Source organism: Mercurialis annua, linkage group LG1-X (assembly GCF_937616625.2).
Source record: "Mercurialis annua linkage group LG1-X, ddMerAnnu1.2, whole genome shotgun sequence".
In the NCBI taxonomy this organism is placed as follows: domain Eukaryota; kingdom Viridiplantae; phylum Streptophyta; class Magnoliopsida; order Malpighiales; family Euphorbiaceae; genus Mercurialis; species Mercurialis annua.
Window position 1 is genome coordinate 70,798,439 of NC_065570.1, and position 25,655 is coordinate 70,824,093.

The following is a 25,655-nucleotide window of genomic DNA, read 5'->3' on the forward strand; positions in this document are numbered from 1 at the left end:
CAGATTATAGTAACATATCAGAACAAATAGATATAGTCCATTTTTACTATCAGAAAAATACATTTTTTCATTTCTCTTAAGTCTCATCACAACTTTTTAGTTCTTACGGGTCCATTCTTGGTTGCCTATATATCTCATTGTCCATTTTCTAATTAATCTGCAGAAAAAGGAAGATGAAATAATTGTACTAACTCAATTTCCATTGATCTTTCCAAAAGTGATTACATTATTATTCAAATTGGATTCATATGCTCAGTCATGGCGCCAGATTAGCTGAAACTTGTAGAAGAGAGTGAAATTTAGGGCCTGTTTGGTTTAGTTGTTTTTTATAACCGGTAGATGTTGGCTGGTAGCTGGTAGCTGATAGACCATACGTGTTTGGTGAGATTTGATTAGCTGTTACTGTTTATATATAAAATGACCGTAAAGGACATCTAATTTTTATTTTTATGTATTAAATTATAAGTATATTATATAATATAATATTTAATAAAAATATTAATAGTTATTTTTTTTTATAAAAAGCAATATTTAGTTTAGGCATATTTAAATATATTTTTTAATAAAATTTATGATTTATTTTAAAAAATTATTAAATTACCGTTGTTCTAATATAAATAAAATAAATTTATATAATTTAAAAATGATTAGAGTATTTAAAAATAATTTAAATTATTTTATATATTAAAAAATCGATATATTCTAATAAGGGTAATTTTGTCTAAATAATTAAAAATATTAAAACAGCTATTAGCTGTTGGTAAAAAGCTCCAAAATGGAGCTTTTCCAATAACAGATGTTGAAGGTTCAAAAAGCTCTAAAGAGCACTTGAAAAATTCTCACCAAATATTTCGGTATAGCTTTTTGAAAAATAAAAGTTAAAAACTCCATTGAAAAATTGAACCAAACATCCCGTTAGGATAACATTTTTATTTTGTTGAAAATCATACGGATTTGAGCGGAAATCATCGTGGATTTCCATTCCATAAAATGTAAAACCAGCCTAAAACAACATGGCTTGTGGGTTTGAGCCTGTTTTGGCTCGATATAAGACTAGTTTTGGATTAGTTATGGGCTGATTTTGACCTAACCAGTTATGAATTAGAAATCGGCCCATGGCCATGGCCACGTCATCCCAACGTGCCTAATAAGATTAGAGTCTAGGGCTCAATCACCAATTATAAAAGATAAATTGGATATTTAATCTATTTTTATTTTTGAAGTTACAAAAAAGTTATACTAGGCAAAAGTTAATTGACCAATCAGTATATAAAATTTGATAATTAAAAAATACATTCGGAGATCGAGGAGGGTCGGCCGACCCTTCTTACCGAATACAAATTTTTTAAAATATGAATATAGGAGTGATTTGTTTCTTGTTTAGCCGTCCTGTAAGTTCTAATTACCGAACTTAAATCGTGTTTAATTTCGTTTTATTTTTTTAAATATTCGAACATGAAAATTTCGGCTCTCATGAGTTAGAATGTTAATTTCACCCTTGTACATCACATTTATTCAAATAAACTAAAATAGCCGCGTGTTATCAAACGAAATTTTCTATGAAAACAATAAATATATTTACTGATTTCTATTAAGTTAAAGTAATTATGTATTATCATATTAGTAAATAAAAGTCATAATTAAAGGTATCCATTATAATTTTTAAATCAAATGAAATCAGACTAGCTTCCATTATAATATAGCTACTCTAATTTTATCAGTACTTGACCATATCTTTCATGATATAGTTGTTCTTTTTAATATTAAATTCACCATCGATATTAATGCAAAATCACCTATATGTGGTGAAATTCATCATAAAATAATGACTTTAATTGTTGCTGAGATCCAAATAACTGCTCTATATAATTGAACATTACTATCTCAAAAAATAAAAATAAACTATTCTTAAATTAGATTAGGTCAAATCTAATCTAACTAACCCACTACTATAAAATAACTTAAAATATAGGCCAAGATTGACTACGAGAGAAATTTTATTTAAAATTAAAGATAGAAACTGCATAGGTTTTAAAACTGAACTTGAGAAAATGAGTAGGGGATATTTGGTAAAAAAATGACTAAAAACTAACTCTCAAATGAATAAGAAAATTTAAATTAATTTGATTTATCTTTAATAAAAATTAAATTTAATATTTTGCCTAATAATTTTCCATCCCATTGTATTAACAATATTTTTTATTTTTTATATTTTCATTTTCATTTTTTTGTTTTTCATTTTTCATTTAGATATGTATTGGCTACGTCAATTGATGGGCAAAGACTCCCATTACATAATTCAAAGGTCCCTTCTTTCCTCTTGGATAAAGACAACAAGAACCAACATAACAAAACTATTTAATACACTTAAAAATTAATTATTAAAATTTTAAAAATTAAATCCTCAACTAAAAATAAAAACCGGAATTATCTCAAGGTGAGCCACTGTTATGTGTACGGTTCGATACCGTTCAAGAGTATCCATTAATAGAATACGGTATATTTTCAACCAACCAATAACTGACACCACATGGAAAAGATGCAACAACGTTACTGATGATGATGATATGACCCCTAGCTATTGGATATAATGAAGGTCGCAGAGGAAAATAAATGAATGCATCTATAGCAGATCTAAACTTGCATACCCATTATAAAAATGTTGAAACAGTAAATTGAAAAGAAAAAAAAAATCAGTGGAGAGACAAAAAGCAGAGAGGCTTATGATTACATCTCCACAATCTGTTGTTTACAATTACATTGGCCCCGATTCTCGATAAGATCTTCTGACCCAGAATCGGCTGACAAGAAAATTTAGGAAGAAAGAAAATAAAAATGGGGGTTTTTGGAGGAAGATATTATTGGGGGAAAAAAGAGGAGAAGAGGGAAGGGATAGTTTTGGTATTTGCATGGATGTCTAGCCAAGAAAAATATGTTAACAATTATGTCAAGCTCTATGCCTCTCAGGGCTGGGATTCCCTTGTTTGTCACTCCCAATTTCTCAATATGTAAGCATTCCATTTTGTTCAATTTTTTCTCTATTGATTATTTGGTGTGCAAAATTCTATATGTTTTTGTGTGGATTTTGCAAGATTGGATTGGTTTGAGGCTGATGTTGAATCATATAGAGTTTTCTTGAATTGGTATAGCCTGGTCAACGTTCTTTCTTTCTTAATTTTCTTGCCATTTTTTTCTTTAATTGGCAATAGTTTTAGGTCATAGCAGTATATTTTAGATCTGTGGTTGAAATAGATTAAGATTACTGCTTACTCGTTCCATTTCGGATGCTGGAAATGAGGGCAACTCTTAAGATTATGCAAATTCCTCCATTGTTTGACAATGCCCTACTTCAATCAGCAAAATTTCAGAATCTAACTTTGTCGAGGCTAATGTTAATGGAGTTTGTTTACAGTAGCTCTTTTGTTTAGTGATTACATATTCACGGATACAATTAATTTTTTAGATTTCGACCTTTAAGTATAATTTTCATGATCTGCGCAGGTTCTTTTCCGAGAAGGCCGAAACTTTAGCGTTTGATATCCTCAATGAAGTAATTAAGGTTAGTTTTACCTCTGTGTGTATGAATTTTGATGCGAGTCATGTGGCTATGATCTGGTGGAATTCCATAAGTTGTCCGCTGTACTTTCCTTTGACAAACATTTCCAAAACACGTGTGGCACACACCTTAAGCATGAATCTAGTGCTCTTTTTAAAAAAAATTGTTTATCTAATAGTTCATTTTCTAACATTCAGGAGCTAAAACGGAGACCATGTCCTTTAGTCTTTTCATCTTTCTCAGGAGGTCCAAAAGCTTGTATGTACAAGGTTCTTCAGGTACACTATGACTACCTCATGCTACTCGTCTGTACATTTCTATATTTTATATCCAATAAAGTAATGTTTTTATATTGCAGATTGTTGAGGGAACATGCGATTTACAGTTAAATTTGGTAAGTCAGGAAGCTGAGAAAGTTCTTTCCTTAGTTTGTCTCATTATGTGAAACATGTCATGTCTATTTGCGATTATTTATATGAAAGCAACTCTTTTTTTTTTCACTGCACTTAAATGCTCTATTTTTACTGTTTAGGATGACTGCCGACTGGTTAAGGACTGTATTGCTGGCCATATCTTTGACTCTAGTCCAGTGGATTTTACAAGTGATATAGGGACCAAATTTGTCATGGATCCATCTATTGTTAAAATGTCTCGTCCACCTAAAATGTTGTCATGGATGGCAAATGGAATCAGTAATAGTCTCGATCTTGTCTTCCTCAACAGGTTTGAAACACAGCGTGCTGAGTATTGGCAGACTCTGTACTCTTCTGTTGTGAGTATATGAAATCTTATTGCTATATGATATCTTTTACTCTCTCCTTTTTCCCTAATTTAACACAGTTTTCACTCAATTACAGAGCATGGGGGCCCCGTATCTCATTGTGGGTTCAGAAAGTGATAAAATTGCTACTTATCAAGTTCTTTGTAATTTTGCTCAAAGACTTCGAGAACTTGGAGCTGATGTGAAACTTGTGACAATGCATGGCTCTCCTCATGTAGGTCTGTCTCATAGTTCTCTCTGTTCTTTGTGATCATGGATGCATTTCTATCATGCTTGAATTTTATTTCTGATCATTAAACTTATCACAATAGCATGTCAGGAACTTCAGTATTTTGTATTAAAATTGTTAGAATTTGATTTCTATTCCACTTTTTCTCCTGTATAAATTTTAGCCAAGTTGCATAAGAAGATACTATCACAAATTCACAATCAAATCCCTTTCTTTTCAAATCTTATTCCAGCTATTCAAGACGTTCCTATTTGCCATAATTATCTATGAATTGGAAGAACCCTTTTGTAGAATTAGAACAAACAAATGGTTTCTGCTTTCACCTGTCTGTTACTTGTGATTAAAGAAATTTATTTTAGCATCGATAATTTCTGGTTTATATATGTTGGCTGACACCCTTGTCTTTTTACATCTTCTTTAAAGTGTTTTTAAAATTACTCTGTTTTATAGTAGGCTTATAGTTGCAATCGTGCTAACAGTAAGTGACCAAATTTAACAAGATAACTGTGCTGCGGTATGTTTCGTGCAGGAATAGAATCATGAAACAGAAGCAAGTAAACAAACATTCATTATCTCGAAATTTGATGCATTGAGTTTTAGTTCCCATTATTTGAATGTTTCATTTTTGAATTTGCATGCATTGGATATGTCAAGATTGAAATATTTGCGGTTAATTGCGGGTTGTAGGTCATTTTCGGCTATATCCAGCTGACTACAAGGCTGCTGTGAGTGAGCTACTTGGTAAGGCATCTGCAGTTTACTCCCAAAGAATTCAAAAACTTGAAGGAGAGAGAATGAGCATAGAGGGGACACATGACGATATCTCTGATCCAATGCGTGACCTCAGAAGAGCAGCTGCCAGTCCAAACCAAAGCTTTCGCGGAGTTACCATCCAACCGAGTGATCATTTCTACATGCCAACCTCAGTGGGGTACTACGAGGGTAGAGATGGCAGCTCATTCCAAGACGAACAAAAGGAAGGCTTGATCCATTTGCCTAGTCCTCCGAAAATAAATGCTCACGGAGTTCTCGGTCAAATCCTTTTCGATGTCTGTGTTCCAAAGAACGTGGAAGATTGGGATATGAGACCATCGACATCCTTGAGCGGACAAGGGTATTCTTCCACTCGGAGACATGCTCCATTTAATCCAATCAAATGTATACGCCGGTCAAGATTGTAAACTTCTCTGGCTGATTAAATTATGTGAATATGCGGAATCTGTTAAAGAGGGGCAATATTTTGTTGAACTTGAAAGCTGACGATACAATTCCTAGAAGAATAAACATCTCTGAGATATATATAATGTTGTAATACTTGCTGTTTTTGTAGAACAATAAGGCTATTGTGGTCATTACATTCCGGCTCTTGTTTTAATCAGAGAAATGTACAGCTATTTCTGAGTATTTTTAATAAACAAATGGTCAACGAATACACTGCTTCTCCAACTCTAAACTATGGCTAAAAAAGAATGACCATCCAGAAAAAACTATGAAAGTACTGGTGACTGGCGCTTCCGGTTATTTAGGTGGGAGGTTATGCCACGCACTACTGGATCAAGGCCACATCGTCCGCGCCTTAGTTCGTCGCACCAGCGACCTCTCCGGTCTGCCTCCAGCCACCACCGCTGAATCCTTCGAGCTAGCCTACGGTGATGTCACCGACTATCGCTCCCTTCTCGATGCATTCTCTGACTGCCACGTCATCTTCCACGCTGCCGCCCTTGTCGAGCCGTGGCTGCCCGATCCTTCTAAATTCGTCGCAGTATGCATATCCATCTATCTATCCATCAGTGTAACTTTAACTTATTTTAATAACTATTTATAAAATTAAAGAAAAATAAAAATTAATTTAAGGTGTAATCTTGTTAGGTCAACGTGGGAGGATTGAAGAATGTGTTGCAAGCTGCTAGAGAAACCAATTCAATCGAGAAGATTATCTATACGTCGTCGTTTTTTGCTCTTGGACCAACTAATGGATTCATTGCCGATGAGAGTCAGGTATTATCAACGGAGTATAGTTTTTTTTTTTTTAATATGTAAGTACTATAAACATTGACATTTCTTACAGGTGCATCCTGAGAAATCTTTTTGTACGGAATACGAGCGATCTAAGGCAACCGCTGACAAAATCGCACTGCAAGCTGCAGCGGATGGCGTGCCAATTGTAATGGTGTATCCTGGTGTCATTTATGGTCCAGGCAAGCTTAGTACAGGCAATGTTGTGGCTCAATTGGTATGATTCTTTTGCTTATTTCGTTTTACTTATAAGCTGCATTTGATGTAGTATGCATCCGGAAATGTATGCGAGTTCATTGAAAAAAATGGATACGAAACAAAAATTTGAAAAAGAAATATGACAATTTCAATTTGAAAATGTACTATGGCCTTGGTATCTGATGTAGTCTGAAGAATGCATTCATGGTTAACAAACAATAGGCTTTGATGTTTGATGAACTGTCATTTCAGCTGATTGAGCGCTTTCAAGGGCGTTTACCCGGGTATTTGGGGCATGGAAATGATAGATTTTCCTTTAGTCATGTCGATGATGTAGTACAAGGACATATTGCCGCAATGAACAAAGGTAGATTAGGTGAGAGATATCTACTCACGGGAGAAAATGCTTCGTTTATGTATGTTTTTGATGTAGCTGCTATCATCACTAATTCAAATAAGCCGGGATTTTGCATTCCTCTATGGGCGAGTTGGGGTTATGGATGGTTACTGATTCTTATTTGCTACATTACGGGAAAGCTTCCTCTCGTTAGTCCACCGGTATGTCACGTATCTTATATGTCCGTCATTTCATTCAAAACAATTTTTCATGATTGAATTTTGATGTACTTTTTTTTCTTCTAATTGAGCAGACAGTGCGCGTTCTAAGACATCAGTGGGCTTATTCTTGTGAGAAGGCTAAAGCCGAGCTGGATTATCATCCCCGAAGCTTGCAGGATGGATTAAAGGAGGTTTTACCGTGGTTGAAAAGCTTAGGGGTGATAAAATATTGAGTGAATAAATGCTTTCTTGAATTTCTTTTTTCCTTCAAGAACAGTATATCGGTCTTGCCAAGCTGATGAATTGTTGTTGTATCTTTTGAAATAATATTGATTTTTCGGTTTAAAGTTTAAACACTTCGTAGAGTTGGTCGTTAGTGGATTCATCATGCTAGATGCTATGTACAGAGTTTGGTGTTAATTTTTGTTCTTTGTCACTTAAGCAAGTGCACTTGTTTGAAAGTCTGTTTACCGTTTAACTGAATAACTAAAGAATGCTTGTCTACTGTTTTCGTTGGCATTGTCTCTGAGCTTATCTGCTAAGAAGGAAATTTGAAGCGGGTGAATTATATCAAATAGTCTCTCCTGAAACTGGTTTTGTCTACACGGGAGCATTTTGTTTAAATGTTCTCTTCTTCGAGCGATTATCGTTTCCAAAAATTGTTGTAGTGACAGAGTGACTGTTATTTTTTAATAGCATGTGATGAAATTTGCATGTGTAATGTGCATAATCTACAAAACTTTTATAAATCCTTGAAGCATCTTCAATCTCACGGTGAAACTATTTTGCATTACACTCAAGACATTGAGCTACATTTGTTAAGGGGCATCATTGGAACGACCAACGTCAATTTGGCAGATGTGTCTTGTATGGTTGAGGAATAACGTTGGTTTATATTGCCGAGTGTGAGGGGCTCCCTGACACTCGTTGCAAAATTAAATGAAAAATATTATTTCCGTCTCTTATTTAGGGATGTGTCGGGGTAAAAAACTGTCAAATTCGAGTTCTAAATGACTCTAAAATTTGTAGTTTAAAACTCGATTCGAACTGGTTGAGTTTTATTTTAGAAGATTGAGTTTGGTAGAATAATTAAAAACAGATCTGACTCAACTCGACAATATTATCTGTATAAATATTTAAAATTGTGTATAATTATAAAGGACAAAAAATAAATAAATTAAAATTTGATTAGGTTCAAAATTTCATCGAGCTGAATATCTTAATGTTCGAAAAACGATTCGATGATTGATTTGAGTCTCTCAAACTCGAGCTCGATTATTAATATCGAGTCAATTTTAAATATTTTTTTAATCAATACTCGATTTTATTACCACCCTAATTCAATTCAATGAATTGAAAGAAAGAATTGGTCTTCCAGGCTTTCTTTTCATGGATAACGAAGTCAATTTCATTAAGAAAGTCATGTCAGAATATTCAACAGCCGATGATCAAACAGTTATTTATAACGTATTCCATTGCCTTGAAGCATTTAATAAGTAGCAGCACAATTGCATCTAATCAAATAAATCTCATTAAATATAAAAAATATGAACCACAATTAGACATTTTCCAACTTGTCTCTCACTCTATTGACATTGTGGCTGGCACGTGGTCCACATCTTATATGAGACTAAAAACTCTTTGATTCATCTCATCACTTCAAATCTTGCTGCTGACAGATATAATCAATATTATTGGACATCACAAGTCTTGGCTTTCATATAGCTTATTTGGGTTAGAGAGGGGAAATTAGTTTAAGAATCAAATTGTAAAAATTAATGATGTGATGAATTGGGGAGTATTGGCCAAAATTAATGATTTATTTTGCTGGGAGGTGAAGTTATTCTTTCAGTCTTATCGTTTGGCTTAAAAATATTCATAACAATTGAACCGACCGATATACATTTTTAAAAAAAATATATAAAGAGATACTGAAAATAAAATAGGAGACGGTTGGCTTTCTTTATGAGACGACTTATCCGTAAAAGGTCTTCGACTGGTGGGGGGGCGACCGCCCACTCCGCATCCTGAATATAGACGTAGGAGCACAAATAAATAAAAAAGATTTGAGTAGAATAGTGAATAACGTGCAATGTGGGGTGCAATGAGTGGGTGTGATGTGTAAGAAACAAAGAAACAAAGGGTTTTTAGCTGTCGATAGCAACAATTGCTTTGCAAGCAGCTGGACCCTTTCTCCAGCTATCCCAAATTAATAGAACATGCTTTTGAGTTGCTTGTCAACCCACAAAATAAGGGACTGACTTAAAACCCCAAATAACTACCAAAAGTCCTGACTTGCTCACATTTCAATCCTAAATTCTGGGTTTGTGGGGCTTTATACATAAGCATCCGATTCTTATTTAGACTCGATCCATACAAGATCTAAATTATCTAATAAATTAAATATTTTTTAAAAAAATTCTAATACTTAATTGGTTAAGTCTGAACGAAGGTTTTATTGATCAGGTATATATTTTGTTGTTATATTAATATAGTAGATCATAGAATCTACCATTAAACAAATTTAGATATACAGTGTTGATGATTGAATGAAGGAAAATTATCATTAATATAAGTAGTTGGCTAAGCCTTTCACGCGGGTTTCTTATAACCACCATCTACTGCCTATACCACTCTTAAAATTAAAAGTTACTCCATACAGTAGTTATCAATCCAATATTTCATTAAGTACTAACTAACCTTGTTTATTAATGACCGCCTGTTTTCATCGCATTATATTGTAATTTTTTTATTAAAAACTGTTTTTTATTGATGTATGTAGAAATAAGTATAAAATATTACTAACTTAAAAATAAAAATTCATTTTGCCCCAACAATTTAAAGTAAATGTATAAAACATTAAAACCGATAAGTCGTAGCTTCAATTCCTCACACAAACGTTTTTCCCTTCTAATTATATAAAAAAAATATCAAAACTGGGAGTGTAAACGAGTTGGACTATTCGCGAGTTACTGGAGATCGACTCGAAAAATTTGAGCCGAGCTCGAGCTACTCGAGCTTCATTTTGAACCAAGTTCGAGTATCAATTAATTAAGGAGACTCGTGAAACTCACGAGTCTAAACGGCCTCACACACATATAATATTAAAATTAATTTTGTTATTATATTGGTTTTATATCTTTAAATTTAAGTGTATATCTTCTTTATTTATTAAATAATATATTATATAGTAATAAAATTTAAAATATGTCAAATATTATAAATTTTAATTATTAATTGTATTTTGTAATGAATTTTAGTTGAGCTCGAGCTCGAGTAACTCGGTTATTGGTCGAGCTTAAATTTCAAAATTTAGGCCATTCGATCTCGAACTCGAACTTGTATAAGACACTCGAGCTTGAGCTCGAGTTTGGCCTAACTCGGGTTTGACCCGACCTGTCTACACTCCTAATCAAAACTAATAATTAAGAAGAATTAAAAAAGAAAAACTGATTTTATTGATTGCGGTTATTAAGGAGATAATTGGTGGCGAGAATTTCGGGGTCTTCCAAATGGAAGTCAAATGATTAGGTGGCAATGACAGTCCGAATCAATAACCAGTTTTCTCATTATAAGAGGGTCCATCATATGGACTATGGACCCCTCCTCTTATTACATGCCATTTAACGTCGTCAGCTTTTGTTTGTCCACTTTCTTAAACTTGATTACTACTACAAATTAACAGCTAATTATCGCTGTAAATGACCGGCTTAAAATGTTTTTTTCTTCATAATTTCATCCAAATCTAAATTTTCCATTTTTAATTAATTTCTTGTATTGATGATTTTGATTGTCTTAGGACTGGGTCGTCCAATTACGCGTTACTGCCTTAACGGGCGTCCACCTCCAATTAACCCACAATTATAAAATGTTCTCGAGTGGGCCATACTCCAATCTAACGGTTAATAAATAAACCGATAAAAGGCATAACAAATAAACCGATCGCAGTAATCGGCGCTCGGTTTCCTTTGCCTCCTTGAGCGCGCCGAATTGACCAAAACGGTGCGTATTAGCCACGTCAGAAATAATAACAAACTTAAAAGAGGAAAAAAGAAAAAAAAAATAGAGAACAGCTCTATTTTGGCATTTATTTAAAAAGAAAACGCACTTTGTTTAATTTTTTTGGTTGTGTGTTAGTTTGAACAATGGAATTTTTGCAGAACGCTGGGATCCGCGTTTCTCGATCGCAGCAACAACCACCATTTATTTCCCATTCTTCTTCTTCCTTCCTTCATTTTCTTTGCCTCTAATCCAATTCTCCATTTCCCTTTCACTGTAAAATCCTCTTTTATTGTGTTTTAATAATTTAATTTCCGTTTTAAAAGATGTATGCTACATTGATCTAGATTCGTCAATCAATCAATCTTGGGAACATAATTGTAATCATAAAAACTCTGTCGATTTGTATGCGTTTTGTTTTCAGAAATAGAAAGATTTTCTTGATTTCGTCGTTGAATTAATCTGACTGCTTCTTACTCGTTTGATTTCAGGATTATACATTAAGGTTGTGAGATTTGGAGAATTTCGTTTGTATACAATGATGGCTGCGAGGGAACATCAAACGGTGCCGCTTTCAGTGTTGCTAAAGAGAGAACTAGCGAATGAGAGAGTAGAGAAGCCTGAAATAGTGTACGGACAAGCGAGTCAGAGTAAAAAAGGAGAGGACCTTACATTGGTTAAAACGGAATGTCAACGAGTTTTTGGCGATGGTGTCAGCACTTATTCAGTTTTTGGGGTATTCTATTTGTATATCTAAATTCATTGTTAATTCTGGATTGATTTTGATGATAAATTTATTTATATGTTTTTATTAATGCTGGATTGTAGTTATTCGATGGACATAATGGGTCTGCAGCTGCAATTTATACAAAGGAGAACCTGTTAAATAATGTTATAGCTGCAATGCCACCAGATCTTAGTAGAGATGAATGGGTAGCTGCATTGCCCAGGGCTTTAGTCGCCGGCTTTGTTAAAACGGATAAAGATTTTCAAATGAGAGGTATCTGCACCTGATTTTTTTTATTGTTTTAATTCATGATCCATTTGAGGATTATTCATATAACCTAGTAAATGGTCTAGAGTAATTGTAAATATAAAACTTAGTTTTCAATATGTTTCCTGATGATCTATTTTAGCACTGTCATCGTAATTGAAGCAAAAGATGTACATGTCAAGAAATGATCATCTTGGCTTTAGGAAATTATATCTTTGGACTCAATAGAAGGAAGCTGTTTAAAAGAAAAATTATAATCTCTTCACCTATCTATGATTTTTTAACTCTTGCGTGAATGAGTACATGGAAACATACATTATTGATCTTGAATCTTTGATTGCTAATTCTCCATCCCAATATGAACGTGGTATAATTCTTAAATTATGAACTGAAGAATGTAGTGGTACTAATATATGTGTAATCATATTACATTGGAGGATGTGCATTTCATTTTTGTTTGTTATGCTATGGTTTACGGATTTATTGCGAATTTGTCTGTCTAAATTCTATATTTTTCCTTCTCAGCACAAACATCAGGTACAACCGTCACCTTCATGATTATAGAAGGGTGGGTCATAACTGTCGCATCTGTTGGTGATTCTCGCTGCGTTCTTGAATCTGCTGAAGGTGATGTTTATTACTTGTCAGCAGATCACAGACTTGACTGCAATGAAGAGGAGTAAGTCGGTTGTATGATATGTTTTGCAATTTGCTTAGCTGTTTCCCATCTTACTAAGCTCTTGAAATTTTTGTTTTATCAGGAGGGATCGCATTACTGCTAGTGGGGGTGAAGTGGGACGACTAAATACTGGTGGTGGTGCAGAGGTATGCTTTCTTCTCATTGTAGTAATGTGTTTCTTTTCCTAAATTGCTGTTTAATGGTTTTTCCTTAGTTTGTTTTCGTAACAAGTTGAAATTGACTAAAGTCACCAAGTGATGACTGACAGTGGTAAAGTGCATAAGCTCAGATTATTGCAACGGCCTCACTGTGAAAATATGATGTTAATAAGTTCCATGTCAGTGGATTTATATCTATTCAAGGATTTTGTGTAAGATTGTAAATTTGTGCAAATAGACCTTATAACTTTGTGCATTAAATAGTGCTAAATAGTTGTTGAAACTAATGACACCATTATTCTTCCAAGGCTGGATAAATTTGTGACTAAAATTTTGATATTGTTGATTTATATTTGTATATGATTTGATTCTTTTTGCATGAATGAGGTTCTTTAACTATTGTAGCGATTCTCTTGCAGATTGGCCCTTTGAGATGTTGGCCTGGTGGCTTGTGTCTTTCACGATCTATTGGAGATTTAGATGTTGGCGAATACGTTGTTCCTGTTCCTTATGTCAAGCAAGTCAAGGTTCATTCTTTTTCCATATGTTACTTGTACTTTATACTTGATAGATAAATATGTTATTGCACCACTAGCTGTAGCACTGTTTGAAAGCTCTATGGTGCTGCTTCAAGCACCTTAATAAATTCTATTCTCAGAGGATTTTCCTACTCTTTATTCCATTACTAGAGGCAAGATTAAGGGAAACGCTTTTCAACTTTCTTGATTTAACTTCTGTTTTTTTTAAATTTATATTACTTAGTATCTTTGGGTAAAAGTCGATTGATTAGAACATTGATGGTGTTCTAAGGTGTAGCACTGTTTGCAAACTCTATGGTGCTGCTTTAAGTACCTTAATAAATTTTATCCTCACATGATTCTCCTAGTCTTTCTTCCATTACTAGAGGCAGGATGAAGGAAAAAGGGTTTGAACTCTCTTCCTTGATTTAACTTCCGTTCTTTTAAATTTTATATTCTTTTGTATCTTTGGGTAAAAGTCGATTGATTAGAACATTGACGGTGTTCTAATCTGACAGGTACTTATCAATGGCATTTCATTTTCTGTCCATGTATAATGTCACAGTTCAGTGTTTTAGTTAGCATGTTTGGATCTTTTGGATTTTAATTACCTCAACTCCTTTTCTTCTTGCATCAGTGTAGCTTTTTCAATCAAGCTAGGCAATTTTAGAATAAATACTTGAAATATTGCCTAATTGTACACTCTATGCACATAGCTTCTTGCCTTATTATGATTGAACTGAAACTATAACGTGTCTGCTCTTATAATAAATATATTTATACTTTACAGTTATCCTCGGCGGGCGGTAGGCTTGTTATCTCAAGTGATGGTGTCTGGGATGCTTTATCTGCAGAAATGGCTCTTGACTGTTGTCGTGGGATGCCAGTAGAAGCTGCTGCCACACAAATTGTCAGGGTATGCTTCTATTGGCAGTTTAATAATTGCAGTTTCATTTTTATTCTTTGCTACCTATGGAAAAGGCATTACTTAACCAGCTTGCCAATGTTCAATGCTGTGGTACTAGACATTGCACCTTTTGCAATTGTTTTACCAACTGTTAACATGTGTGTTGCTTTTGTATTTCTTTTGCAGGAAGCAGTGCAATCAAAGGGGCTTAGGGATGATACAACATGCATAGTGATTGATATATCACCACCCGAGAAACCAGTTGCTCCTTTGCCAGCACCAAAGAAGCAGGTAAAAGGAGTTTTGAAGGCCATGTTTCGCAGAAAGTCACACGAATCATCCTCTCAGGCTGATAAAGAATATGTTGAGCCAGACGTGGTCGAGGAATTATTTGAAGAAGGATCAGCCATGCTTTCAGAAAGGTTTGCATTTTGAAAATATCCTTGACTTTTGTACTGTCAGATTTAGCGTTGATTAATGCATATATGCCTTGCACTCCTAAATCTGGATGCGTTCTTTATGAATGCTTGTAAAACCCATGAGTGATTATTTTAATATCCGGTCTTTTGACATGAGGCATGTTCTTTGTTGATGCAGGTTAGATACGAAATATCCGCTGTGCAACATGTTTAAGTTGTTTATGTGTGCAGTCTGTCAAGTAGAGATAAAACCTGAAGAGGGTATTTCAATACATGCTGGCACATCGAATTCAAGAAAATTGCGTCCCTGGGATGGCCCTTTCCTTTGTTTAAGTTGCCAAGAGAAAAAGGAAGCCATGGAAGGGAAAAGATCATCAGGAGGTATAAATTCTCACTTATTTTCTGTGTGCATTGCTTGAGAAATTGTTGATGAAGATTTTGAAATGGTTTTCTGTTTGTGTTTTCACAGATAGACATAGTAGTGAAAGTGACTAGCAAGTTATCCTACCACATTTGCGGTACTCGAGCACTAACAATTGTTTTCAAGTTTAACAGCAAGATGGAACTTTGACACATTATTAGCCCGCCCCATCAATTCTTTTGACGGGTTTTGAGCCTTTTGTGTTAAAAGGACCTATTCAATTTTTCCCCATTATTGCCGTTCTTCAAGTCGGAAGATCAGAGTTATAGTCATCTGCAACTTTCAAGATTTGTTTCTGACCCGAAGACTTGCGATAAGCTCAACAGTGCACATTGACATGTCACAGGTTCTTTATTTCCCCATTTGAGTCTATTCTTCTCGAATTTGTAGAGCTAACATCACATTAAACAGCCTTCCTGTGTAATATCGTTATATAGTGAGATTGATAAATCCCTGATACATTGTAGTCTGTCAAGAACTTGTGTGATCAGCCTTCTTTATGAATGTGTTCATGTAGTAGATTTTGAAACCTTACTATATTAATTAGAAATATCAACTTTACAAATAGAAAAATCGGCCTTGTTAATCAATGGCATCCCCTCTTTGATACTCTGTGTATAATGCAGCGTTGAGACGAAACGGCCAAATTAGTCGTAAAACATTGGTCCATTTAATCTGCAGATCTTTTTAAGAATTGGTTTTCTTACAAAAGGAGGGGGTATTAATTATGGTTCGAGAGTGATATTAGAGTACATTATGTAGTCGTCGTAGAATCAAATGCCTTTCTCAAATAAAAACCTCAATTCTATAGTAGTCGATTATATAAAAATGGCATAGTGACCGAGTCGCATCCTCTCACCAGTGGGGCAACTGAGTCTTAGGCTCGATCGATCTCTGTTATATGATTGGGACCATGTTGTTGATAACTTGTGGACACTACTAGACAGTGGGTTGGGTTTGGCATATTTTAAAGGAGTCAAACTACACGTGAACTCCCAGCTTAGTAATTGTGACATCTCTGTATTCTTCTATTTGTTTCATGAGATGAAAGCATCCAATCATACTCACATGAATTTCACCTCAAAAACTAACAAAATCTGCATCTGTATACCGGAGATCAGAAGTAATCTGTTTTTTTTTTCTGGCTTAATTGTTCAACTTTTTTTAACCTTTTATAAAAAAATTCAAAACATTTTGAAGTTTGCAAATCTAATCCAATTTGATAATTTTATTGCAAATTTATTCAAATTTTTTTCATTTATTTAATTGTTTCAGTTTTTAGGTGAATTTCATATTAACTTTGTAGTTAGAAAAACGTATTTTAGAATTGTATGAAAAGAAAAATAAACTGAGTATTATACTCAGGTGAGAGATCGACACAATCCAATAATTAAATTATCAAATTGAGATAGATGTATAAACTTTAAAAGTTTAAATTGGATTTATAAAAAATGTGCAACTTTTTATAAACCACTAGGCCGTCCAAAGCTCTGTGTAACAAATTTGTCATTGGCTGAGGCTGAAGCCGGCCATTATGAGAGAAGATGAACATAATGTAATGTATTGCTATTGTGGTTTGTGGGTCCTTAGTTCTGAAAAAGCAGTGATTGTGGACATAAAAACTAAAATAAGATTGGATATAGAAAATTATAGTAGTACTGGTATTATAAAGAAAGAAGTTTTGAAGATTCAACAAAACTGATCACGTGTGGGTGTGCATGGTTTAGAAGGAGATAGGGTATTTGTTTTGTTTGATAATACCATCTGATTACTATAATTTGTGAGGCAAAAAGCAGAAAAGGGAAAAGAATGAGTGCGAAGTGTTTGTTTGATACCATGTTTTCTTGCTGCTTAGCATATTTTTTACAATCGTCTTCTTATCTTTTAAAAAGACTAGTGTCGCTTTACGTGTTTCACACGTGGCTCGTAGTGTGATTCGTCAAATAATGATAATTATATTTAAGTATAAAATTTAAACTAATAATTAAGATGGTTGTTAATTAAAGATAATTTTATCTTATTTATAGAGAATAATAAAAAAATACTGAAATTTAAATAAAGTAAAAATTTATTATAATTAGAACTAAACAATTAAATAATAATTAAATATTTAAAATAATTTATTTTAATTAGTACTCTACACAATTATTATAACATAATATTATAAATAGTTTATTTTAATTAGTATTCTAATTTTAAATGACTATTTTAATAGTTGTTTAATTAATAATTATATTTTATAAAATATTTTTTTAAGGAAGTCTAATAATGAATTTGTGTTTGGTATCATTTATTGTCAAGTTACAAATTCAAAGAATAAAAGAACTATACATGTTAATTTTAAATTTGACAAACCAACCGTGGTTATACAGATAATGAAGTTGGTAATTAGCTCTCTTGTGTTGTTAAAGTAGTTGTAATAGGCATATAGTATTGTTTTCTTCAGCAATCTTTTGCTTCGGCATGACAAAAAAATTAAATAGGAAAACTTCATGGTAATTCTATTCTATATAGGATTCTAATCATATTCTATTATATCTAATTAGAACTCTAATTATAATATATTTTAATTAATTATTGACCATAAAACCTTTATTTAGTTATAAATTAAAAATGATTATTTGGTAAATTTGCCTGTCTCCCCCCATCCGTGCTTTTATATATAGTATAGATAACTAAATAGTAAATACTAATAGTGGGGTTTAAGTGGTGAAGATGAGCGAGTCCACCAAAATAATGCAAACATGATTGAGATGTTGACCTTAACTAGACGAACAAAATTCTCCCACTGGACATGGACCACTTTTTGTACACGTGTGTGTGTGGGTCTTACCTAACTCTTAATCTTACGTTTCCTCTGATTCTTCAAATTTATTTAACCACATTTTCTTGCTTTCACACTCGTATCATATATCTACGTTGCACTAATCTTCTACTATCTCTCAGACTACAACATGTTTTATCAACCCGCAGTTCGCGATTCCAATAGAAATAGGAACATCCTGAATTATCTCTTGGGCGGCCTTCACTGATTCTAAGTTACAATTTTGATTCCAGTTCCGGGTTGACAAATACTACTCCCTCCTTTCAAAATTGATAGGCACTATTTCAATTTTTTTTGTCCCAAATTATAGACACTAGATATTTATCTCATTAAGTAATTGTCAAACATATCCTCATTAATTATAGAAAATATCTTGAAAAGACAATAAAAATCACTAAAAGACAATTGTCACTATATTAAATGAGGGCAAGTATGGTACAGTACCTTTTTACTAGAGAACCTAGATTTCTTAATATTCGTATTTGTCCTAAACTGCTATCAATTTGGGACGGAGGGAGTAATTAAAAACAAATTAAACAAATACATTTGTGACTGTTTGTCTCAAGCAATAACTATAGTTACTATTTTTAAGTTTGAAATTGTAACCATTGGTGTCCGTTCCATCACATGACTAACTAATCCGAAATCAAATTTTCTTCAGTTATAGGCCGGATCAAACTCAGTTCCAGGCTGATTTTGATCGGAATGGTCCCGAACCTAAAATTGAACAACTATGCTATGTGTTTCCAGTTAAAGAGGATTGCACACTTGACTGCGTAACCGAGAGCAAATGCTTCAGCCGTCTAATTTAAGCATTTTAATTTAAATTTTCAAAAATATAGTAAAACTTTAAAAACTCTATTCATACATTATTTGTATAAACAATGTCTTTTCTCCATCTTCCACACACTATTAGAACAAACTCCATTACCAATACACGCACAAAAAGAAGAAGCCCAAAACAGCAGCAGGCACAGATGGGCATTTATTATAGTAGTACTCTATAGTCTATATAATCAAAGATTCCTCTTGAAATAGCTGCAAATTGTTCTTCTCTAGACATTCACATTTAGGTTTAAATTAAAATGACTTCAACACTAAGACACATCAACACCCAAATCAAATAATAATGTAATGTAAGGCAAATTTGGATGCTTGTGATTTTTGATTACCAAAATCAGCATTTTGTATTAGCTGTTGGATTTTGACAAGGACCCACCAACTTTCAACACATACTGCTAAATGCTAAATTTATCATCTCATCTTTTAGTGCTATAGCCAATGCTCACCACACCATTCTTTTTTTCTTTTTAGAATAATTCAACAAAAGATAAGCAAGTTATGGGTTCCAAATTTTGTACTAAAAACATTTAAAAAAACCCTTCTCTCTCTACAACCTTTCTTGATACTAAAAATCAAATCCTTGCCATAATTCTTGTGAATTATGGAGACCAAACTTCACACAAATAATAATACCAAAGAAAAAGCTGTAGAAGAAGAAGCAAAGCCAAAATCATCGTCTTCTTCGCCTTCTCATGAATTTTCTTTCACTATTTCTCTTCATTCTTCTTCCACAACACTCTCTGATAGTGATAGTATTCATAATAAAAACAATACAGCAAATAAAAACCCTAATCCGTCTTCTTTCGCCATTGATTTATCTCCGGCTGATGATATTTTCTTCCATGGTCACTTGCTTCCTCTTCAATTCCTCTCTCATCTCCCTGTCTCTCCCCGGACTTCCATTAATTCTGTCGACAGTTTCACTCTGCCCATCAGAGAATTGACCGACGATCATCAGAAACCCGTTATAAACAGCAGCATCAGAAAACATAAGAGCGACAGCAATATTATTATAAACAGTAGTAACAGCAATGGTGATGAAACGAAGGCTCGAACCAGCACCAGCAAGAAACCGAAATCTTTTTCGTTTTTCCGGTGGAAAAAAGGGTGTGAAATCGGAGAAATCGACAAGCAAAATCAAAAGAAAAATCTGAGATTTGAACTGAGTCGAGTTCTGAAACGGTATGTTAGTATGGTTCGGCCATTGTTGTTTTTCAAAGGAAAAACGGAAAATATGCAGTTTCATAATTCATTTTCAGGGAACTTGAGCTTGAAAAATGTGAAGCAAGATCAGTTTATAAGAGGAAGAAGAAGAGGTGAATATTCTGCTCCGGCTTCCATGAGAACATCTCCGACGAACAGTGGGCTTCTTGTAGCTACTGCAAATTTGTCATCCTCTACGAGTGATAGTACTATGGAAGAACTTCAAGCTGCTATTCAAGCTGCCATTGCTCATTGCAAAAATTCTATTGCTGCTGAAGACAAGATCAAATGCTAATCTAATCATTTCATAATGATTAACATCTGATTTTTCTTCTAAATTTTCCTATATATATTCGAAATTTGTATTGCTATTTGTTGTACACTTGTGTATAAAGTGGTATATATTTGCCGACCCGAAATATATTACGAAATGAGTTTTAAATTTAATTAGTAGTCAAGAATCAATGATTATTATGAGTGTAGTTTTTCAATGTTTTGATTGTATAAATTTGATTCATATCATTTGCAATGAGGTTATTTTGTTTGTTTTCTAAATTTTGTATACAAGGCCATCATATCATTTAGACGACCAATCTGATTGTACTATTTCCATCTTTGTTTCTCATAGTACTTGATTGAACTTCTGTTAGCCGATGAGTACATCAACGACGAAAGTAAATTACTCCTCAAGCAATCTAGGCGCAGGTGAATTGATAAAATGCTCTTTTGAATTAAGTGAATTCGTAGTTTTAAACTATACTCACATGTGAAGCCGTTTAAATTTTGAACTTAGACCAACCCGGCTCGAAGAAAAAGGAACCTAATTTTAAAAGATTTAAAGTTGTCGTCTTCTAAATATTTATATAAACGATCGAGTTAAATTCAATTTTCAATTGAGTTTGAAACCAATTTTAACTTTTAAGTGAATTATATAGTCGAGATAAATTTGAAATTGATAATATTGGGATTCTTAAATATTTTACCGATTGAATGAAGTTTTGACTTCTGAAGTATTAGAGTCAAATTAATTGGATTCAGTTACCCTGATGCATATTATATACAAAGGGTAAACATTGAAAAGAGAGAAAAATAATGAGAAGTGCCACTAGAAAAGGCAAAGCAAAAAGAGGAACCACCAAAATTGGATGTAAATCAAAGTGGTAGGTGCAAAATGACATGAAATACTATTGCAATATTGGGGTTTAAAGGTTGTGGGTCTAAATGAGATTGATGGGGTTAGAATTCAATAAAGCTTTTAAAAGTACCCAAGTACAACTTAATACTTATGATCCATAATTATTATGTGGAGGAAATATAGAGTTTGGACTATGACTTGAATTTAACAATTTTAGATCATTTCCTTATTTAAAGGCACTATAATTATAGAGTTTGATGATGTGCTATTTATTCTCATTTTAGTTAACAATTTTAAGAAGTCTCATTCCAATTGACAGTTTTTATTCAAACAAAGGTCCCTGAACTTGTGACACGAGGTCATCTAACCCAATTTATATTTTTTGAGAAATTAATTGCAAAATTCTTCATTTTTATATTAAATAACCCCATAATTTATATTTTTATTTCAAAAAATAAATTTAGCATAATTATATCATAACAATTAGAGAAGTATATAATTACTTTTTTGCATCCATCACTTGTATTTTACGCGTTTTAAAAAGAGGTAGGAGTTTTTCTGCATACTCTACTCACTCATGTTTATAAAAAGAGTTAAAGTGTATGTGCAAACGTACTTAATCTTGAATGATTAATGGAGAACCAAATTAATAAAATATCTTCGCGAAAGATTCATTACTATTGTTTTTTTTTTCTCTGTAATTTCTACTGTGCTGCTGCAACTAGGCGTGTAAAAGTGAACCAAACTCAATAATCCAATTAATACATTTTGTTTGGTTTGATTTGAGATTATAGCAAAAAATTTGGTTTTCTTGTTCAATTTTAAATATAATAAACTTTAATACAAAGTGAAATGAAAATCAAATTGAAATAAAAATTAACCGGACTGGCTAGTTTAATTTGGTTCGGATTGAAAAAATTGCCGAGGTATTGATTCGATTTAAAGTTTTAAACCTAGCGTCCCTCAGATGCAACCTTGAAAAAAAAAATATGTGTAGCTTAAAACTGTGGAAGCAAAACGAAACAAATTAGTAGAAAACCTATAAGAAAAGAAACCATTCTAATCTCATACCATCCACTACACAACATTTTTTTTATTTATAAATAAAATAATATATAGATTTACTAATTTAAGACTAAAAAATTATTAAATAAATTTATAATTATGCTTTTTATAATTCTTTTGGTAAAAATACGTTTTTGTTAAAATTTATCAAAAATCTATCAAAGTATACTTTTCGTAGAAAAAAGTGAAAATAACGTTTATTTAAAAAAAAAGCATATATTTGCAGATAGTTTGCTGAAAATAAATGAACAAAGGATCAAATCGCCCCCTCAACTTGGCACGAAATATCAAAAGAGTCATTTTCGCTGCTTTTGGTACAAACAAACCCAAAAATTGTGTTTTTAGCTCAAAAAGGCCCTCCCCCACTCTCACCCAGACAAGTGTGCCATACTCTCCATAAAAAAATGAAATTTTTTTAAAAAAACCCTTAATATTCAATTTATCTCTTAAATTAATTCTTAATAAATTTAATTTTCAATTACATCTTTCAATTTTTAAAATTTAATAGTTAATTTAATTTTTAATAAAAATTTAAGGGACCTTTTTTTCCCTTTTACTATTTCTTCTTCTTCCCCCTTCTTCATCTTCCTCCTCCTCCTTCTTTTTTCTTCTTCGGCCACCATTCATCTCCCACCGACTGCCAAATGCCTCTATTTTCACCCCCTCTCCAGATTGTTCATTCTTTTTGGATGAACAAATCTGTTCATCTCAAAAAGAATGAACAGATCTGTTCATCTCTTTTAAGATGAACAAACGAGCTGTTCATCCCAAAAGGGATGAACAGACCTGATTCATCTCTTTTGGGATGAACAGAATGAGTTCATCCCTTTTAGGATGAACAGATCCGTCCATCCCAAAAGGGATGAACAAAATGAGTTTGTCCCTTTTGGGATGAATAAATAGGTGAATTTCGGCGGTGGCGGGCGGCGGTTTCCGATGTGTTAGAATTAGAATTATTTAGTTTTAATTAAATTCAATTAGTGTTACATAGGATTTAAATATGTTTAATTAAAATTAATTAAGTTTAATAATTATAATTAGTAAATCCCACTCTCTTGTTTTTTGTCAGAGGGGATATTTTTGATACGAAAATATAAGTTGCGGGTTTTTTTGATACGAAAATGCAAGTTATGGGTTAGTTTGTACCAAAAGCGGCGAAAATGACTTATTCGATATTTCGTGCCAAGTTGAGAGGGCGATTTGATCTTTTGTTTGAAAATAAATATTTTTATAAGAAGTATAAAATTATCGGCAGGCCAGCAGTGTTATTAGGCCCAAAAGAAAGTTAAGTCTTTAAGAGAAGAAAGCCCAATGATGACCCATAATCTCAATTTAGAAGATGGCACATTTGATCCATGTAGGAATCATGGGGCTAATGTGAACGACTTGTCGGGTGGAATAATTGAGCAGTCAAAATAGATGAGCTTGTGTTCGTTTCCGGAAGACGACAATTATTGTAGAAACTAAACGATGAGTAGGGGTCAACATTAGCTAGTGTGCAACATCACATAAAGGAATGCAATATTTGAACATTGTCTTAACTCTTAACTAAGACACACACACCTATTTCCCATCATTTACCAATGTGATGTTTTAGATGATGTCCTTCTCCTGTTCTCACTTGACTCTGAATTTATGATCCTTATATGAAAAATTCCATTAATGATGTTCATATTTTGTAAAATTTTCTGTTTTGGTCTACGTATTTATTTAAATATTTGAACTTATTTATTTATATCGAACGAGTGTTTATAACTTATTATGGCATGTTCTTCAAATTGAAATGAATAATTAGTTTAAATATTTTTTAAAACTAGTTCAAAAAGATTCAATTGGTTTTTCATATTAATTAATCCATTCTTTTTATTTTCTCTAATTATTAATAACAAAATTTAAATTTAAATTACAGATGAGTATAATTATAGCTTTATTAAATTAAATTAAATATTTTTTTGAAATGAAATTTAAATTATAGTAAATGTAAAAGTTAATAAATAAAAATAATATAGTATATTTTAAACTAATAATATAAAAACATACCTCACCAGTCTATTAAACCGGGAACCGGAACTACAATCTGATTTGGTCTGATCATGGATTAAAATTTAAAAAATTTGATTAGACTAATCGTCGACCATTTTTGGCCAATGTTTTTTTCTACCAATTCTCACCGGTTTGATTTAAAAAAAAATTCAATTTTAAAAATCTATTAAATATAATATCATGTTTGTATTCATTTTAAAATTATATTTTAATAAATTAGTTCATTTTTTATTTTTTTTAATAAATACTATATAATAATTTAATAAACTTAAGAATTAAACTGAAAAACAATTTTAAAACTATTATGTAAATTACATACGCATCATAAAAATACTCCTTTAATATATTTTTTTATTTTTAAAATTTTATATAAATTAAACCGATAAAAAAATCGAGAGAAATCAGTCAAAGATTAGTCTAAATAAATTATCAAATTTTAATCCATGATCGAAACAATTAACATTTATTTGATAAATGCTCGTCTCTTCATAATCTTAAGTCTTCTTTGCATGTACAAGTAATTCAAGTATCACATGTATTTTAGTTGTTATTAATCTATTTTAGTGAAAAACAATAGTTAAACCAATATTATTAAAAGAAATTCCAATATTAGATGGAAGACATTGTAATAAACTAATAATAATCTTTTACATCATCCTTATTATAAAATATAATTTTTTTTTTGGCAAAGTAGCAATTGTATTAATTTCGGTAAAATATAATTAGCTTGATTACTTTATGTGATATAAAAAATGAATGGCAATATATTTTGATATAATTATTCCTCCTTATATATAAATTTGTTTTACTTTTTAAAGTGAAAGAATAATTTCATCAATATAAAAAATTGTATAGTTTCTGTCAATTCTTGATCTTTAAATAGCGGCACATATTATACAAACTTTTATAAATAATAAATAAATAGTATATATCATTTAAATTTAATTGTTTAATAAAATATTATTTGATTTATAATTAAATAGTTCTAAAAATGAAATACATATTTTTTTTTTCATTTTAAAAGAAAGGAATGGCGTCCAAACAAAGAAAATTGATTTATTTTGCAACAAAATACAAGTCATCTCTGACTTTCCTGTAATTTTTGACGT

General features: G+C 32.3%; 4 protein-coding genes across 5 annotated transcripts; all 4 read left to right on the forward strand.

The window, feature by feature from the left end:
- Positions 1-2,664: 2,664 nt before the first annotated feature.
- LOC126655420 (uncharacterized) lies at positions 2,665-5,998 on the forward strand. The gene is made up of 7 exons (XM_050349613.1): positions 2,665-3,008; positions 3,502-3,559; positions 3,754-3,834; positions 3,915-3,950; positions 4,089-4,328; positions 4,414-4,555; positions 5,254-5,998. Exons 1-7 carry the CDS (start codon positions 2,836-2,838, stop codon positions 5,745-5,747), a joined length of 1,224 nt encoding a protein of 407 aa, XP_050205570.1. The 5' UTR covers positions 2,665-2,835; the 3' UTR covers positions 5,748-5,998.
- Positions 5,999-6,055: 57 nt separating this feature from the next.
- On the forward strand, positions 6,056-7,849 carry LOC126655424 (uncharacterized). The gene is made up of 5 exons (XM_050349618.2): positions 6,056-6,328; positions 6,436-6,564; positions 6,635-6,799; positions 7,033-7,338; positions 7,431-7,849. The coding sequence occupies exons 1-5, from the start codon at positions 6,056-6,058 to the stop codon at positions 7,569-7,571; spliced, it is 1,014 nt and encodes a 337-aa protein (XP_050205575.1). The 3' UTR covers positions 7,572-7,849.
- A 3,593-nt stretch (positions 7,850-11,442) lies between these two features.
- On the forward strand, positions 11,443-15,962 carry LOC126664748 (probable protein phosphatase 2C 12). 2 transcript variants are annotated; one of them, XM_050357287.2, is made up of 10 exons: positions 11,443-11,613; positions 11,829-12,073; positions 12,166-12,337; positions 12,857-13,010; positions 13,093-13,156; positions 13,588-13,695; positions 14,477-14,602; positions 14,780-15,015; positions 15,191-15,393; positions 15,482-15,962. In XM_050357287.2, the coding sequence occupies exons 2-10, from the start codon at positions 11,876-11,878 to the stop codon at positions 15,505-15,507; spliced, it is 1,287 nt and encodes a 428-aa protein (XP_050213244.1). In that variant the 5' UTR covers positions 11,443-11,613; positions 11,829-11,875; the 3' UTR covers positions 15,508-15,962. The 2 variants fall into 2 exon arrangements, with proteins under 2 accessions (XP_050213244.1, XP_050213243.1); XM_050357286.1 differs by lacking the exon at positions 11,443-11,613 and adding an exon at positions 11,620-11,717.
- A 3,584-nt stretch (positions 15,963-19,546) lies between these two features.
- Positions 19,547-20,750, forward strand: LOC126664404 (BRI1 kinase inhibitor 1). Its single transcript, XM_050356780.2, has one exon. The coding sequence runs from the start codon at positions 19,702-19,704 to the stop codon at positions 20,596-20,598; it is 897 nt and encodes a 298-aa protein (XP_050212737.1). The 5' UTR covers positions 19,547-19,701; the 3' UTR covers positions 20,599-20,750.
- The last annotated feature ends 4,905 nt before the right edge of the window (positions 20,751-25,655 follow it).

Coding starts and splice junctions, on each gene's coding strand:
- LOC126664748 (XM_050357287.2), top strand. CDS start 11,876: ATGATGGCTGCGAGGGAACATCAAACGGTGCCGCTTTCAGTGTTGCTA. Junction 13,011..13,092: donor CTTGACTGCAATGAAGAGGA/GTAAGTCGGTTG, acceptor TTGTTTTATCAG/GAGGGATCGCATTACTGCTA. Junction 14,603..14,779: donor CTGCCACACAAATTGTCAGG/GTATGCTTCTAT, acceptor TTTCTTTTGCAG/GAAGCAGTGCAATCAAAGGG.
- LOC126655424 (XM_050349618.2), top strand. CDS start 6,056: ATGAAAGTACTGGTGACTGGCGCTTCCGGTTATTTAGGTGGGAGGTTA. Junction 6,565..6,634: donor TCATTGCCGATGAGAGTCAG/GTATTATCAACG, acceptor CATTTCTTACAG/GTGCATCCTGAGAAATCTTT. Junction 7,339..7,430: donor TTCCTCTCGTTAGTCCACCG/GTATGTCACGTA, acceptor CTAATTGAGCAG/ACAGTGCGCGTTCTAAGACA.
- LOC126655420 (XM_050349613.1), top strand. CDS start 2,836: ATGGGGGTTTTTGGAGGAAGATATTATTGGGGGAAAAAAGAGGAGAAG. Junction 3,835..3,914: donor GTATGTACAAGGTTCTTCAG/GTACACTATGAC, acceptor TTTATATTGCAG/ATTGTTGAGGGAACATGCGA. Junction 4,329..4,413: donor AGACTCTGTACTCTTCTGTT/GTGAGTATATGA, acceptor ACTCAATTACAG/AGCATGGGGGCCCCGTATCT.
- LOC126664404 (XM_050356780.2), top strand. CDS start 19,702: ATGGAGACCAAACTTCACACAAATAATAATACCAAAGAAAAAGCTGTA.